The sequence below is a fragment of the Anomalospiza imberbis genome, chromosome 20, assembly GCF_031753505.1.
Source record: "Anomalospiza imberbis isolate Cuckoo-Finch-1a 21T00152 chromosome 20, ASM3175350v1, whole genome shotgun sequence".
Taxonomy (NCBI): domain Eukaryota; kingdom Metazoa; phylum Chordata; class Aves; order Passeriformes; family Viduidae; genus Anomalospiza; species Anomalospiza imberbis.
In genome coordinates this window covers 5,470,373-5,486,189 of record NC_089700.1, presented here as the reverse complement: position 1 = coordinate 5,486,189, position 15,817 = coordinate 5,470,373, and the positions used below count along the sequence as shown (strand labels likewise).

The 15,817-nt window shown below is 53.8% G+C and overlaps 2 protein-coding genes across 9 annotated transcripts in view; both read right to left on the bottom strand.

The window, feature by feature from the left end:
* The window catches only part of RFFL (ring finger and FYVE like domain containing E3 ubiquitin protein ligase), a 28,412-nt gene extending 22,354 nt beyond the window's left edge, over positions 1-6,058 (bottom strand). The window contains exons 1-2 of one of the 4 annotated variants that reach the window (XM_068210298.1): positions 5,952-6,058; positions 1,387-1,470 (exon numbers count right to left, since the gene is read on the bottom strand). In XM_068210298.1, the coding sequence (XP_068066399.1) occupies positions 1,387-1,436 (50 nt within the window). In that variant the 5' untranslated portion in view covers positions 1,437-1,470; positions 5,952-6,058. Of the gene's footprint in view, positions 1-1,386; positions 1,471-3,368; positions 3,429-5,951 lie in introns of those variants that run through there. The other 3 variants (XM_068210299.1, XM_068210306.1, XM_068210304.1) reach the window with 3 other exon arrangements.
* Positions 6,059-7,302: 1,244 nt separating this feature from the next.
* On the bottom strand, positions 7,303-14,090 carry RAD51D (RAD51 paralog D). Of its 5 annotated transcripts, XR_011005419.1 has the most exons (13): positions 14,008-14,084; positions 13,561-13,670; positions 12,880-12,941; positions 12,610-12,728; positions 12,301-12,382; positions 12,067-12,201; positions 11,556-11,651; positions 11,282-11,372; positions 10,532-10,602; positions 9,561-9,728; positions 8,772-8,906; positions 7,932-8,045; positions 7,303-7,494 (listed from the first exon to the last, which is right to left on the bottom strand). XR_011005419.1 is itself a non-coding variant. In XM_068210307.1 (11 exons), the coding sequence occupies exons 2-11, from the start codon at positions 13,640-13,642 to the stop codon at positions 8,823-8,825; spliced, it is 990 nt and encodes a 329-aa protein (XP_068066408.1). In that variant the 5' UTR covers positions 13,643-13,670; positions 14,008-14,084; the 3' UTR covers positions 8,702-8,822. The 5 variants fall into 5 exon arrangements, 4 of the variants coding, with proteins under 4 accessions (XP_068066408.1, XP_068066409.1, XP_068066410.1 ...); XM_068210307.1 differs by lacking the exons at positions 7,303-7,494; positions 7,932-8,045 and having other exon boundaries at positions 8,702-8,906; XM_068210308.1 differs by lacking the exons at positions 7,303-7,494; positions 7,932-8,045 and having other exon boundaries at positions 8,702-8,906; positions 14,012-14,066.
* Positions 14,091-15,817: the final 1,727 nt, after the last annotated feature.

Genomic DNA, 15,817 nt, shown 5'->3' with positions numbered 1-15,817 from the left:
AAAAAGTTATTTTGTTAATCTAAACAGATATTTCCCTTCTTTTAAACATTAATTTGTAATTTTAAAAATCGTTCAGGAACCCAGAGGCCTGTTTTTCCTCAGATTATCAAATTCAAGTGTCTGTAAAGAAATCTATTCCAGCAGATGAATAAAAGCTCCTTTTTAAGATACATATAAAATAAAATCAAAGGCAATCCCACAGAGAAGGAATTGCTCACTGCCTCAGAGCTGCAGCACCAGTTGTGCTTCCAGCCTGGCCATGATTATTTGAACACCAAACTACAGCAGAGCATGAAGCTGCTGCTTATCACCCTCCATGCCCAGGGACAGCACTGCTGGGCAGTTTTCCAAGTAATCATGGCCCAGGCAAAGCCCTGGGAAGGACCAACACTTCCATGGAAGCAAATTTATTATTGCATGATGCAACCCTGTGGAGGATGACCTCAAACACAGGAATTGCTCATCTGAGTGATGCCAGCAAGCCAAGTGTCTGGGGGAAGGACACCTGGCAGCCATCCTCTGGTGCCAGCAGTCATTTTGCTCTAAGCAAGGTATTTTGACATCCACAAAAAGTAGCATCACATCAGTTTCAGTCTGGAATTTTGTGGGATGCAGTTCCTGACTCATCTGGGCAAAAGCCAAAGCAATAAAAGCTCAAGTGGTGTGGATTCACTGATGCCACTTGTGACACTGCAATTTGAAGTCATCCATGTGTATATATAGAATATATAGTGCCCAAAGGAACCATCCTTCTTGCAGCAGAGGTTACCATGCAACAAGCTACTCCCAAAAGAGAGTATTTTAAATTTAAATTACATTTAATGAGTTTCAAATCTCACTTAACATAAGCCTAAACTAAAAGATTCAAAGCATATGCTCCTTAAGTATATTCTTACAAGCACATCCCACAACCTTCTGAATAGAAATAAAAGGTGGCAGCATTAAAAAAGCTGATGTTTAATGAATATTTTAGTCTCCACCGAAATAAAATGTGGGAATTCCTATTCCAAGACTATTTGGCAGAGGAGCCAGAGGGCATTAGAGAAAGAAGCCTGGTTAATATTTTTGAGTAAACTGAAAACCTCAAGAGCAATTAATGTGAAGAAGCTGTAGATTTCACAGACACTGAGAAGAATTAACAGCATCTCAGAACAGTTCTTTCTAAAGAAAGTCCCTTATGGGAGCATAAATTGAACAAGCCAAAAAGGCCTTTCAGAGGTTAGAATGAGCCACCTCAGTTCTGAGGAAACCAGCTGAGAAAGAAAAACCTAATACAAAATCTGAATTTTTGATCTGACAGTCCTACTCTTGGGTTATCAAAGAGGGTGATTTTTCAACCTTGCAATGTTATTTGAAGACTAAAAAATCAGCTTTAGAGGCACCTACCAGCAGGGGCTTAGGAACCTTTGCATGCAGGTGAGTCCTTGTCCTGACATCAGCCCAGCAGTGACACGACTGGATTGTCCCCACCTGTGAAACAGAGATGCCACTTGCTCACCCCTGCAAATCATTCCTGCTCCCCGAATGCCAGCTCAGGGAAGTTCACACTCCCAGCCCCTGGCTTTTGTAAGGACAGTCCCTGGGAAGGGGAGGAAAACAGGCTTGGGAAACCACAGAGAGGGACTGTCAGGGATAATGACTGGAATCACTCCGGGGAGCAGGAGCCAGGCTGGGGTTTCACAATGGGCAGTCAGGGGAGGGCTGGGGGACCGCTTGCACCAGGTCAATCCATGGAAGTGCAGAGCACAAGGCACAGACAGTGAACAGCAGCATCAGAGACCTCAGCAGGGCTGTGGCTGCACCACTTCCAGAGCTCAATCCAGAGTCCAGCATCCACACTGCCAGCAATATCCAGGTAAAAGCTGAGTTATGTCTGTAGTCAGCTGGGACTAGAGAGAACAACCGATTTCTCTTAACTGCCAGGTACCCAGAGCTCCCCTTCCCCTGCTCAGCAGCAGGTCACACACAGCTGTGTCCAGAAAAGGGCCACATGCACACACTTGCCTGCAGCTCACACCATCCTGCAGCCCACAGTGTGTTTCATCAAGAACAAGTACTTGGTTCAATGTATTTTGATTTCTTATCTTCAGATCAGGACTGGTCAGAAGGTTTAGAGAAGAGATGGAGCCAGGGCATCTATAATTAGGGGATCTTTAATTAGGTGATCTTTAGGGTCCTTCCAACACAATCCACTCTGTGATTCCATATCCTATGAAAACCCACTGGGAGGGACAGGAAAGTAGCCTAACCCTAATTAAACACCATTTTTCCTGCAGTGACACCAACACAGCCTAGGTGAGGAGAGCATTTTACCCAGCCAGACCTGAGGACACAAACTGCAGTGCTGGGTGAGACTCAGCCTGCCCAGCTCCAGTGCCCCCTCCAAGCTGGGCCAGGAGAGCCAGAGGAGAGGCACACAGAACAGACAGAACATGGAAATCTGCTTCCACCCCTCCAGGCAAAAACTGGTTCAAAGTCCAAACTACAGATTTAATAACAGCACTGGCAGCCCAGCCCAGATCATGCTCCAGCCTAATTGAAGAGTTTACAATCTCAGTTGTTATTAACAACAAACCGTGGTGCAAAGTTGCACAAGAAGCGAAAATTACACCATTTAACAAACAAACAAAACAACACAAACCCACACTGAAGTCAACAACAGTAAACAGTAAACTGAAGATGTGAAGAAGACAGATTTCAGTCATAAACTCAACTAGTGACCACTAACCTCCCAAAAACTCACAGATATGGTTCCTTTGTGCTCTCAGTGCAGAGTAGTGCATTCAGCTCTCATTTTAGGAGCCAAATCACATGGTACCTGCTGAGAAAGACTGAGCCTCACTGGAAGCCATCCTACTTTCTCTACCCTACAAATAAACACAGTACTTATGTGATGCTTGAAAACTATTCCAATTCAGCAAAAACTTGAGCAATTAAGCATTAACCCATGAGCACCACTGTCAAGGCCATCAGCCTCTAATTAAAAGTTCAGTTGCTACAGCTGAGTGGATGTGCAGTCACAGAGTGCTGCAGCTGGCTAACCCTGCTCCAGGATTCCCAGCCCCCAGTGGGAAACACAACAGGCAAAGGTGATCGTTGTAGTTCATTAGACCCAATTGTGCCCCCAAAAACAACTGTGATTACAGAGAAGGCCTTCAAGATCTCCCTCTCCATCACTGTGGGCACAAAAGAGTTAATGAAATTCAGTATTCAATGGGTGGAGATAGATACCCAAGGATCTGGAATTTGTAAGAAACATTTAAAGCTCATCACAGCTTTCTGCTCCATTCCTCAGCTCTGGAAAAATGAGGGAAGAGTGGGAAAACAAAGGATTAAAACTCTTTTTGTTTATGCAATCATGAATATGCCTTAATGATCATCTGTCTTAAAATCTGACCTTCAAAGTGTTGAAATACAGCCCACCAAAGTGTAAACACAATAAAATACCAACTTAAACTGCACCCATCATCTCCCATCCTAATCAAAGTGTAAACACAGTAAAATACCAACTTAAACTGCACCCATCATCTCCCATCCTAATGATACTAAGAGCTAAAAGAGCTTCTTGTAGATCCACTAAGCCCTTCACCACCTCCACAGTGAGGTTAGAAAGGACAGAAAAGTGCCACAGGTCCCTGCACTGCTGTGGAACAGTCCTCCCAAACCAACATCTGAGGTTACATCCTGTGCTCCCCACAGAAAGCACGCTGTGTGTCAGAGGGGAGGAAGTGAGCTCAAATGAAACACACAAATAAACCCCTTCTGTCTCAGCCAATTAAACATTACCCTGGGCACAGCTTAATCCAAGAAGCATAAAATGAAACCCTTCCTATCTACCTTTAATGCTACACTTGACTAAGCACGCCCAGCTGTCCTTGCAGTGTTGGAAAACACCCGAGTTTTTTCTGGAGTGTAACTGCTGCTTTATCGCAGGGTCAAACGCTGAGCCTGTCCATCCTCAGCCTTTTAACCTGAGGAGACTCAGGCAGGACTCTGCTCTCACTGCAGAGCTGACATTTATTAACCTGCAGACACCAAAACACTGCTAAGAAACCCGAGGATGAGTCAATACTTTCCCCACAGGAAACACCTTGACCTGCTTATAGGAACAAACTGCTCGGAAGGACACTTGAGGACTTTTATTTTCTGAACAACTTTTGCTTTCTGCAGCAAAGGAAGGAACTTCCTCAGCTTTCAGTTTGCAGCACGCCCCCCAGTTTCGAGCAGAGAAGGAAATTATTTAGGTCCTTAACACCAAATTACACGTTGGACATGCTAAAATGCAAAGAGACAATAATTTAAGCAGTGAGCTCTACAGAAGGCTGGTGCTTATCCAGAATTTCTCAGCTCTCACAGCAATTTGAGCAGAATAACCTACTGAACCCCAAAGCCCCTTTGGGAGCAGAACTCAGAAAGGGAAGAGTTACTCATCACCACTTTTAAACACGAAAAAAGAGGCTGCACCAGAGCCCCACTCCCCCTCATCAGGGAAACTCTGGGAGGGAGGCCCTTGACCCCACCTCCCCAAAACAAAACCCAGGTGCTGCACCTGTCCCAACCCGAGCAGCCGCATTCCCCCTGCCCTGTGCCCCCCAAGTCCTGGCAGCCCCTCCTGCCCTCTGTCCCCTACACCTGCCAACACCCCAATCCAGAGCCATTCCCTCACCCCACAGCCCCTGGATAACCCTCAGTGACAACTCCATGGACCCCACATTCACCTGCCTCCCCTCCCCTATCCCATCCACGCTTCTCTACCCTGGCAGCGCCCATTGCCCCACACCCCAAACCCTGGCAGCACCCTCAAAGCCTCACACACCCCCCAAACCCGGCAGCGTCCTCACTGCCCCAACCCCAAAACCCTGAAAAACTCCCTGCCAAAGCCTCACACACGTCCCCAAACCTGCCAGCCCCTCTGTACCCCAGTGCTCCCCAAACCTGCCAGCCTCCTCTGTACCCCAGTGCTCCCCAAATCTGCCAGCCCCCTCTGTACCCCAGTGCTCCCCAAATCTGCCAGCCCCTCTGTACCCCAGTGCTCCCCACTCCCCAAACCTGCCAGCCCCTCTGTACCCCAGTGCTCCCCAAATCTGCCAGCCCCCTCTGTACCCCAGTGCTCCCCAAACCTGCCAGCCCCTCTGTACCCCCGTGCTCCCCAAACCTGCCAGCCCCTCTCTACCCCAGTGCTCCCCAAACCTGCCAGCCCCCTCTGTACCCCAGTGCTCCCCAAACCTGCCAGCCCCTCTGTACCCCCGTGCTCCCCACTCCCCAAACCTGCCAGCCCCTCTGTACCCCAGTGCTCCCCAAACCTGCCAGCCCCTCTGTACCCCAGTGCTCCCCAAACCTGCCAGCCCCTCTGTACCCCAGTGCTCCCCAAACCTGCCAGCCCCTCTGTACCCCAGTGCTCCCCAAACCTGCCAGCCCCTCTGTACCCCAGTGCTCCCCAAATCTGCCAGCCCCTCTGTACCCCAGTGCTCCCCAAACCTGCCAGCCCCTCTGTACCCCAGTGCTCCCCAAACCTGCCAGCCCCTCTGTACCCCAGTGCTCCCCAAATCTGCCAGCCCCTCTGTACCCCAGTGCTCCCCAAACCTGCCAGCCCCTCTGTACCCCAGTGCTCCCCAAACCCGCCAGCCCCCTCTGTACCCCAGTGCTCCCCAAATCTGCCAGCCCCTCTGTACCCCAGTGCTCCCCAAACCTGCCAGCCCCTCTCTACCCCCGTGCTCCCCAAACCTGCCAGCCCCTCTCTACCCCCGTGCTCCCCACTCCCCAAACCTGCCAGCCCCTCTGTACCCCAGTGCTCCCCACTCCCCAAACCTGCCAGCTCCCCTCAGTCTCCACACCCCCCAAGCCCTGTCAGCAGCCCCAGACCCTCTCAGCCCCGCCGAGGCCTCACAGCCCCACACGCAGCCCTCACACCTGGCAGCCCCCCGACCCCAGCGGAGCCCCAGCCGCCTCACCTTCCCCCTGAGGAGCCGCGTCCCGGCTGGCAGCGGGGCCTGCAGCGGGCGGTCCCGTCCCGGTGCCTGCGCTCGGCGGCGGCGGCGCTATGGCAACTGCCCGCGGGGCCCGGCGGCCGGAGCGGCCCCAGGGCAGCCGGGCGGGGCAGCGCCGCCCCCTGGCGGCCGGGAGGACTCCGCGGCGGCTCCGAGAAGCGCGGGTTCGAGACCCGGCGCGGGCAGCTGGGAGGAGGAGGAGGAGGAGGGGGACACTGCGGGGTTCCTGTGCGCTGGGGGAGGCCCTTGGGGCTGCTCGGCATTGCACGGGAAGCGAACATACAGCGAGAGATCACAGAATCTATCGGGATGCTGATAGATGCTGATCGGCCAGCTGTCCAGTCTCTCCTTGAACACCCCGCGGATGGTGACTCCGCCACCGCTCTCGGCAGCCCATTCCGATGTTTAACCACCCTTTTCTTCCTTCTAATGTCCAGCCTGAACCTGCCCTGGCACAGCTCGAGACTCCTGTCCTCTCATCCCGAGATAGATGGACACGCATCCCATACAGACACACACACACACACAATTTGTGTAAACACACATTTCTATGTTTATTTTATATGTATCAAGGGCAAATAAATCCTTAGTGCCAAAAGGCATCCCTGCTGTTTGGAGTGAGAAGTGCCCTGCCTGCCCTGGGATGGGATTCACTGCCCTGCTCCAAGCCTTTCCAGAGGTTTTCCAGCTGTTTTGGGCATTGGGAAGAGGCAGGGTTAAAAAACTTCCTGAGCTCTGCATTACAGAGCTGCAGAAGTGCCTGCCTGAGCAAGGAGGGGAAAGGCTGAATGAGGATATTTAGGTCAGAAACTCCTTTAAATCTGATTTTACTATGCAAATTTAGGGCAAATCAGCTTGAGCAGGAAGTCAGGTTTTTCCAGATGAGGTGAGAGATTCCCTTGGCCTGAACGCTCCTGCTGTCCCCACACAGGGAAGCAGCCAGCAGGCACAGTGACACCTTCCCTGCAGCAACACAGCCAGAAACTCAGCACACCCCTGGGACCTCGGAGCACACCTGGGAGCAGAAGAGCTGCCACACAAAACCCAGCCAGGCCCCAAATCACACCACCCTCCCCAAATGTTTCCTGAAAGGGAAACAGCTGCAATTAGCTGAATGCCAGGGAGAGAAAATCTCCCCCGGCCACGATTATGCCAATGAAAGCTGGGATGGGAAGCTCTGAAGGAGCCCAGACTTCACACCATCACCTTTCCTGACAGACTGGCAGTGTCCCTGTTGAGTCACCACCCTGTGACTCCCTGGTGACCAAGTGCAAGGCTGGAATTTCTTCTGTCATTTCTCAGGGATCACAGGGAGGATGCACACATGGTTGGTCTCATGCTGACTCTAACGAGGGTTCAGAGCATGCTGTTCCTCTTCTCATCCTGCTGGCTAGGGGAAGGAAACATCTGGAAAGCCCTCTTGGTTCAAATATAACCCCAGAGGTTTCTATTTGGCTCTTCCCTGCTCCACACTCCCCCCACAAGAGCTTTGCTTCCCCTGCAGAACCTCAGGCAGAGAGATGAACTAGTAACTGAAATGTGCCTACACCACCCCTTCACCCACTGCTCCAAGAGAGGAGCTATCAAGGAATTAACTAAAAAGAAATTAGCTAATAAGGTAAATTTCTGCTTGTAAGTTCCAGCCACGCCAGCACAGGTCTCCAGCAGACAGGAAAACCATCCTCCTCCTCACCCCAACCAACCAAGCTGCAAATCCTAGAGCCAAACCTCCCCTCCTGAGCTTGGAGAGCCCAGAAATACAAATAAATACACAACTTTAGAAAGTTCGCAGTAAAAATGATGTATTTGATGTGCCAAGCACAGCCTTAGAGAGCTCCAGCAGCTGTGGTGCTGTGTCATTAGTTTAATGAGCATGCCCTAATTAGTCCCAGCCCCCAAATTCTCCATCAGCTGCCTTGAAGTGCAAGCCATGGCTCAGCTCACCTGCCAAGGAGGTCTCTTAAACTGAGGGCATCTGAGACCAAGAGGAAACTCCACATCCAAGCCTCCCCTCTCCTCAGGAGGCTGCCAAGAGCACACAAGAGCAGCTGGAAAGCACTGGAGCACGGGAAGATTTATTTTAAACATCACCACATGCAATTGAATAGGTCCTTGAGCATCCAGCAGGGCCAGCTGGTGCCAGGCAGGACCCATCTGCCTCAGCTGATCCAGATCAGAACCTCCATCAGTTATCAGCAAGCCTTTACACAGTCCAGCTGTGCCCCAAAAACACCAGCAGGTCCCCACAGGGCCTGGTGGTACTCTGGGGAGAAGGGAAGATCAAGCATCTCATTAAGTCCCTGCTCATCAGCAGCCTGTCCCTCCTCAGTCCTGCTCAACATTTTAATTAAGTTCAGAGCAGCTGTCATTAATTGAATTGCAGCTCTCAACAACCACAGCAGTGTACAACAGCTGTTTTTTTTCTTTTATTTCTGAACCAAGCCCACTGTGTGCCCAAGGATGAGCAGAACTCCAGGAGCAGAGGGCAGGGAGCCACAGGGGGAACTAAACCAGCACGGGGAGCTGTGGGGTTGTGCAGGGACAGGGCAGCTGATCCCAACAACACCCGAGCACAGGGCTGGCGCTGGGGGGTGAACACAAGCCTGCAGCAGAGGGGAGAACCTGGCTGTCCTGCTGCCCTCACAGCCCAGCCACTGCAGGCACAGAGGGCTCCAGGGAACCCCACACTGACTTCTTCCATGGGGCAGAACAAGAGATTTTTCTTTTTGCTCCTTCCCAGGGCTGCAGGACTCTCAGTCAGTTTGTAAAACCTTCAGCGCTTGCCTGCTTTTGTGCAGCTCTCTTGAACCTTGTGACATTTGTTTTTCCATGCCATCAGAGTCCCTGTGTGGGTGTCACCAGGCTCGGCTCCAACACGTCACCATTTCCAATGTCCAGCTCCACCTGGATCCCTGTTGGCTGCAAGGAGGAACAGAGCAAAGCTTATCCTCACACTGTTGGACTCTACATCGCTCCCTCTCCTGTCTCAGAGCCAAAAGTCCCAGTTAAATCCCCCTGAGGATTTCCTGCTGCTGGTGCCCCTGTTTTAACTGGGTCTGCTGAATGCAGAGATACAAATAGACAATGCAATTTAGAAAGAACACCTTGCTCTGAGACATCCCCAGACACCATCGTTTAGCACATCCAGGATGCGTTTCACTGCCTAGCACACCACCATACCCAAATTTGTTTGGATCAAGCAGCAGAGCAGGCTCAGAGCCAGGAGGCTCAGGCAGTGTGCCTGTACACAGGCAGGCCTCAAGCTGAAGTCACCTTTGAAGGTGTCAGAGCCATTTCCACAGAACCCTCACTGCCCACACACCATCAGGAGAGTGAAACCATCACCAGGAACACAGTGACCTGGATTGGAAGTGGTGCCACTCATTTATCCTGCCTGTAAACACCAGCCCAGGCTGTTGGGAACAGATGCTCTTCTCTTTCCTCTGCAGCATGCAGCCAGGCTGCACAAGCTGCTCTCCCGCTGCCAGGCTGGGTCCTGCCCCACTCCCACAGAGCCAGGGCCAATCCCACAGCTGCTCCTGCACTCCCAGGGATGGATCCAGGCAGCCTCACCTGTCGGGGTGACTTTGCCAGGGAAGCAGTGCGTTGTGTGCTGGATTTCTCCCACGTGGCTTCTTTGCTCTCCAGCAGCACCCGGGTGCTGGGCACAAAACTCCAGGAGCGGCCGAGGGCTGGCTTCAGTGGGCCAGTGCTGCTGTCCCTTGTCACCTGGTTGGTCACCTGCAGCACAAACAGACTTAGCAGTGCCTGGGATAAGCAGTGCCACCCTGTGTAGTGACACACTGGAGGTCACCAGGAAATCCTGGCCACGCTGCTACTTCTAGGAAGGTTTTTCCTTCTCCTTCAGCTCCTGTGCCATCCCCTCTGAGCACAGCCCAGGTAATTGACCCAGAGCAGTGCTCAAGGAGTTCTCTGATATCTGCAAGCTGCATCACTCCTGGTGCTGAAGTCACCACAAAGTTTAACTTGGGGCCTCCAAGTGTCCTTCCAGACACGCTGTCCTTGTCACTTTATCAGAATGAAAGGCAGATCTGTTCAGCAGACCACCATGTTCTGGTGTGGCCTTCCCTGTTCAGACACATTGATTGTGGTCCCACCCACCTGTCTGGTGCATTGGCCAAGAGCTGGGGAAGGCTAGAGCAGGGCCCTTGCAGCTCCTGTGGGATGATGCAATGCCCTGCAGCTCCTGCAAGGTGACCAAGAGGTTACCCAGGAAGCTGGCCAGCCCCTTAAATGAATGGTGTTATATTAAAAATAAACACAACCAGCCTTTCAACCTGCCTGTATTTAACTCTGCCTTGCTCCACCCAGTGAATGGCTGAGGACAGCAAGAGCAGGAGGCAGAACATCAGCCCAGGTCCTGCCCCATGCTTGGAACAAGACATCTGCAGGCTGCAGAGATGTCAGGGAGCAGAACACTGTGGGGTTCAGGCCTCTGGTTCCCTCTCCCACAGGCTCCAGAGCCTCCCCATGGCTCCTTGCCACACACCGGCACATGAAGGACAAAGCACAGCAACACTCACCACAACAGCAAGGCTGAACTCCCTGGCCAAGGTCTTCAGCTCCCTGGAGAGCTGCATCATGAGGGCCAAACCTGGAGCAGGACAAAGCATTTGGCTGTCTGGGGACCAGCCCCCAAAGTGCATCCTGGAAGCAGCTGACATCTGGATTTGCATGAGCACTGGATTCAGGGTCAGCACTTGTGTTCATGGACACCTTCACTGGACCATTCCCCATCCTTTCCTATCTTAGAAGGCCCAAGGTCAAAAAATCCTACAAAAGCATCAGGAGCTCCAGACAAAGCTGGCCAGGTTGACTTAGCAGGCACAGGACCCATCTCTCCCGCTCACAGCTGCATTTCCTACAGCCCACAGCTGTGAGGGGACCTCCTGTGATAGCACTGGCTACCACCCAGCTGTGCAAGACCCTCTGGAAGGTGTTTGAGGGTGTTCCTTGGCATCCTCACTTCTGATTTATGGTCCTTTCTGGCAAAAAGGGCCACAGAGGAGCTCTGCAAACTGTCCCATGATATATTTCTGACACTGTAAGAGAAGTTTTAATTTATGGGCAAAGACTCCAGTGCCTCCCAAGATGGGTTTCATACCATTGCCATGAGCGTGCATGGCCACAGCCAGCTGGAGTGTTTGCTGCTGACACTGCAAACAGACCCCCCTTTTATCCTCTCCCAAGGGAAAAGCTGGGAGCAGTCACATCCACATCTGTCCTGCCCCAGTCCCTACTCCAAGAACAGCTCACACAGTGACCCAGCTCACCCTCTGACTGCCTGCCACCCAGCAGAGGGTAAATCACAGCCGACACCGAGTCCAGCACCACCATCCTGAGAGGTCCCATGGAGCTCACGACCTGCAAGGAGGCACCAGGTGCAACGTGGAGTCACAAATCCAGCAGTTCTGGAGGCTGTGAGCCGCAGAGAGGCTCCAACATCCCCAGGACGAGGCAATCTGGAGTCACCTGTCAGGCACACAAGCCCTGCTGGCCTCCCTGCAGCTCTGGGGAGGGGAGAGGGGTCCCAAGGCTCGCTCCTACCTGCTGGGAGAGGCGATCCCGCAGCTCCTGCAAGGCACTCAGCACCTCGTAGATGTTAAACACACGTTCTACCTGGACCCGCTGCAGAGCCTCCAGCTGCAGCACAAAACACAGCCTCAGTCTCCCCAGGACTTGGCCTATTCCTCCTGCCACAGCTGCCACCAGCTCCCTGCACCCACACCATGCCACAGAGCCTTATTCTTCCACATTTGCCTCCACCCCATGAAAACCATTGCCCCTTGGCACTGATGGAAAAGCAACAAGGATTGAGCTCAGCGAGCAAAGTCCTGCAAGTCCTGTAAGTCCCTCCCTTCTCCCAAGAAAAATACCAAAGAGCACAGTCTGTCCTGAGCATGACACCCACTGGGCCATGGAAGGAAGGGTTTGGACTCAAAAAAGCCCATGAGGACAAAGGCAGAGCTGGAAAGACAAACCATCTCTGGGGTTTCTTGCAAGCAAGAGCAAAGTGAGTTTCAGAGCAAGCAGAGGAACCAGCTCCAGGGGAACTTGCCTGCTCTTCCTCATCCTCTGTCTGGGCTTGGAGCATCTGGTAGAGACGGGAGGCAGTGAAACCCCCCGTGGAGTCGAGAAACAGGATGTGCTGCTTGAGCCCCAGGGACACACTGGCTGCAATGCCCAGGCACACCTGGGGGAACAAGGACAGGGTGTCAGCCAGCCCTCACGTGCCCTTCTGTGGGACATCTTCACCCTACCTGTCCTCTCCTCTGTCCTCAACCCCACTCACCTGCGTCTTCCCAGTGCCTGGTGCTCCCATGAGCTCTGTCACTTCCCCCGTGTACAGCCCCGAGTCCAGCAGCTGGTCCAGGCTGTGGGATGGACACAAGGTGGGATTATCAACACCCCTTCAGCCAGAATGGGAGGAGCACCGGGAGGCAGCAGTCCCCAGGTATTTGTCCTCAAAGTCCCCATCCCAAATGCACAAAAGTGCATGGGAATGGTTTGGAGAATGAAATTCAAAGCTTGTGCTGGCAACCATAGCCTTGTGCAGCAAACCCAGCCCCAGGCAGAGCTGGTGGGTGGGTGAGGTCCCCACCTTGGGCTGCCAGTGGGCAGGATGGCAGTGGAGCTCTTGAGCTCCTCGTAGAGGTCTGCTCCGTTGGCAGGGAAGGCAGAGAACTGGGCCAGGAGCACACGTCTGACTGCGACCAGCACCTGGGGGCAGAGGGATGTCTGGAAATGGGACTGATCAACAGCCAGCAACTGCTGCACAAGGGCCCCCCAGACAAGCCCATGCTCGTCCATGAGCCAGACAGCTCTGAGCTCCCTGGTTAATGTACCAGGAGTGAGGAGTAGTCCCTTCTACCTTGTAAGACAGGGAACACTTTTGAGCAACATCCTCCAGGTCTGACGACACAAAGTCCAGCACTGCAAATAACATGAGGGACAAGAGGTTGGAAGCCAAACGTGGTCAGACCACAAACACCAGAAGGCAATCAGCTTAGACAAAACCTGCACCAACAAGCAAAGTGGCTGTGCCCTCTGTCAACACTGTGAGTGGAGGAGTTTGTCCTCTGAGATGGCCCCATCACTCATCACAGAACAAATTGTTTCTTGCAAAACAGAGCAGAGAGAGAAGCTGGTAAAAATTTTCCCTGTTTTGCTCAAGAGCTGCCCAGCACCTTTTCCTTCCCCTCTAAGGGCAGGAGGTGCCCAGGATACAGCATTCCAAGAAGGTGGGCATTTTTCAGAGGGAAAACTGCACAAACCCTCCTGAAATACCACAAAAAAGCCAGAATTGATCAATCCTCAATGAACCTCTGCAGGCATCTCTCACCACATCCTTACACTCTCCTGCTCCTTTGGAGAAGTCCTTACTTGCAGTATCCACCCAGGAGGACCCAGAAGACATCTAGCAAGGAGGACACAGAAGGATATTCCACCACCACAACCCTCCCAGGATGTGGGATGACACAGGTCCACCAAATGCACAAAATGCACAGGGGATGATGTTCCCCAAGCCGAGACCCCGATGCCACCCTATTACCTGTCCTGATGCCATTGGCCCTGAGAAGCTGGATCATGTCTTCAGTGAGACCAGGGCAGAGCCCAGCCCGCAGGACCACCATCTCCACAGGGAGGGAGAAGAGCAGAGACCTGCGGAGGAGATGGGAGAGTGGGATTCATAGAATCATTAAGGCTGGAAAAGACATCCAAATCATCAACTCCAACCCTCAACCCTGCATCGCCAGGTCCAACACTGAGCCACGGATGGCGCCTGCCCCTGAAGCCGGGGAGAAGCCACCCAAGCTGTGTTTGGGACGAGTGGTTACGGTGGGTAATTAATTCCTCTTTGGGGCCAAACAGCCCAAAATCCTGCACGGGGGCATCGCTGTGCTGGGGGTGGGGGAGCACAGCGGGCGGGGGGACTCCCTCCCGGGACAAGAGGACCCTCCATCCCGAGCCACCTCCATCAGAGCCCCACGATGGTTACCCACCGCCCGGGCTCCCCGCAGCCCTGCCCGCTCCCTTCCTGCTTCCTGCCGCCGGCGGAAGGGCCGGGGCCGCTCCCCTGCCCGGCCCGGTTCTCCCATCCCGCTGTGATTCCCTTCCCCGGCCCCGGCTCTCCCATCCCGCCAGGGTTCCCTTTCGCTTTCCCCGGCCCGGCTGTCCCATCCCGCCGGGGTTCCCTTGCCTTGCCCCGGCTGTCCCATCCCGCCGGGATTCCCGGCCCCGGCTCTCTCATCCCGCCGGGGTTCCCTTGCCCTGCCCCGGCTCTCTCATCCCGCCGGGGTTCCCTTGCCCTGCCCCGGCTCTCTCATCCCGCCGGGGTTCTCTTCCCCGGCCCGGCTCTCTCATCCCGCCAGGGTTCTCTTCCCCGGCCCCGGCTCTCCCATCCCGCCGGGGTTCCCTTGCCCTGCCCCGGCTCTCTCATCCCGCCGGGGTTCCCGGCCCCGGCTCTCCCATCCCGCCGGGGTTCCCTTGCCCGGCCCCGGCTCTCCCATCCCGCCGGGGTTCCCTTGCCCTGCCCCGGCTCTCCCATCCCGCTGGGGTTCCCTTGCCCTGCCCCGGCTCTCCCATCCCGCTGGGGTTCCCTTGCCCTGCCCCGGCTCTCCCATCCCGCCGGGGTTCCCTTGCCCGGCCCCGGCTCTCCCATCCCGCCGGGGTTCCCTTTCGCTTTCCCCGGCCCGGCTGTCCCGGCCCGCTCCGGTTCCCCTGCCCCGGCCGCTCGCCGGGATCGGTAGAGCGCTAAGGTCCCTTCCCACCCAAACCATGCCGTCTCTGTGACACTCCCGGGACTGGCTTTGTCCCGGCTCATCGGCCAGCGCTGCCCGCTGGGAAATGAAGGCGCACGAAGGGCTGGGGAGCTTTGCTGCCCTACAGGTGTTGGGATCTTTGTCCTTCCCTGGCTGCCTTGGAGGTTTGCATTTCTCCTGGGAAAGCTATTTTTGGGGTATTTATTATTATTATTATGTTTTTCCTTCCAGCCGACACCTGAAGAGGGCTCTCGGCACTCGCTGCTGAGCCTGCCCTGCACTCTCAGCTCTGCCTTGAGCAGCGGCTGCACCCAACACTCTTTGATTTTGTAACTCAGTTTACCTGCAGTGCTGCCGCTTGTGACAATGTCGCTTGTGAAAATGGAGCTGTAGTCTGGCTGACGTGAGAAAGGCAGCGCTATAGCCCACGAGTACTGATATTTCAGCCAGCTGAGCCTTGCCCAGTACCTAAAGCCATGTTGGAAGGAGTTTCTGGTGTGTTAATCCAAATGAATGCTGGAAAAGCCACTGCACTGAGTCTGTCCAAGGCAGGGATGGCATCGTGCACTTTCCACAGCTGTTGTCCTTGTACCTTGGACCTATTCTCCAACAGGTATAGATGTGGGAGCTGCTCTTGATGAAGCTGCCTTCAGCTGTGGTGTTGCTGATTTGCTGTGAAAGGATTTACAAATGGATTTCGAATCGCCTCCTGCCTGTACACCAGGGACCAGGCAGTGCTGCTGATGGTTGGCAAATAAAACAGGAGCCCTGGACAGGGAAGTTCTGTGCTAATTCTTGCTGCATAAGAGCCACAAGCCACAACACAGATCACACAATTAAAGACAATGATGTTTTTGCTCCTGGCAGTGTCTGGGTCAGTCCATGCTCTCCTCAGTCATTTCCCCATCCTGCCAGTCCCCGTTTTGCTTTATAGCTGGGATGCTGGTAGGGGAAGGCAAGGCCTGTGTTTGGGGGGAGATCAATCAAAAAGCAGAATTCCTGATTGTGACTGCTGGGGAACAGGGTGGGTTGAAAGGCTCAGTTCTC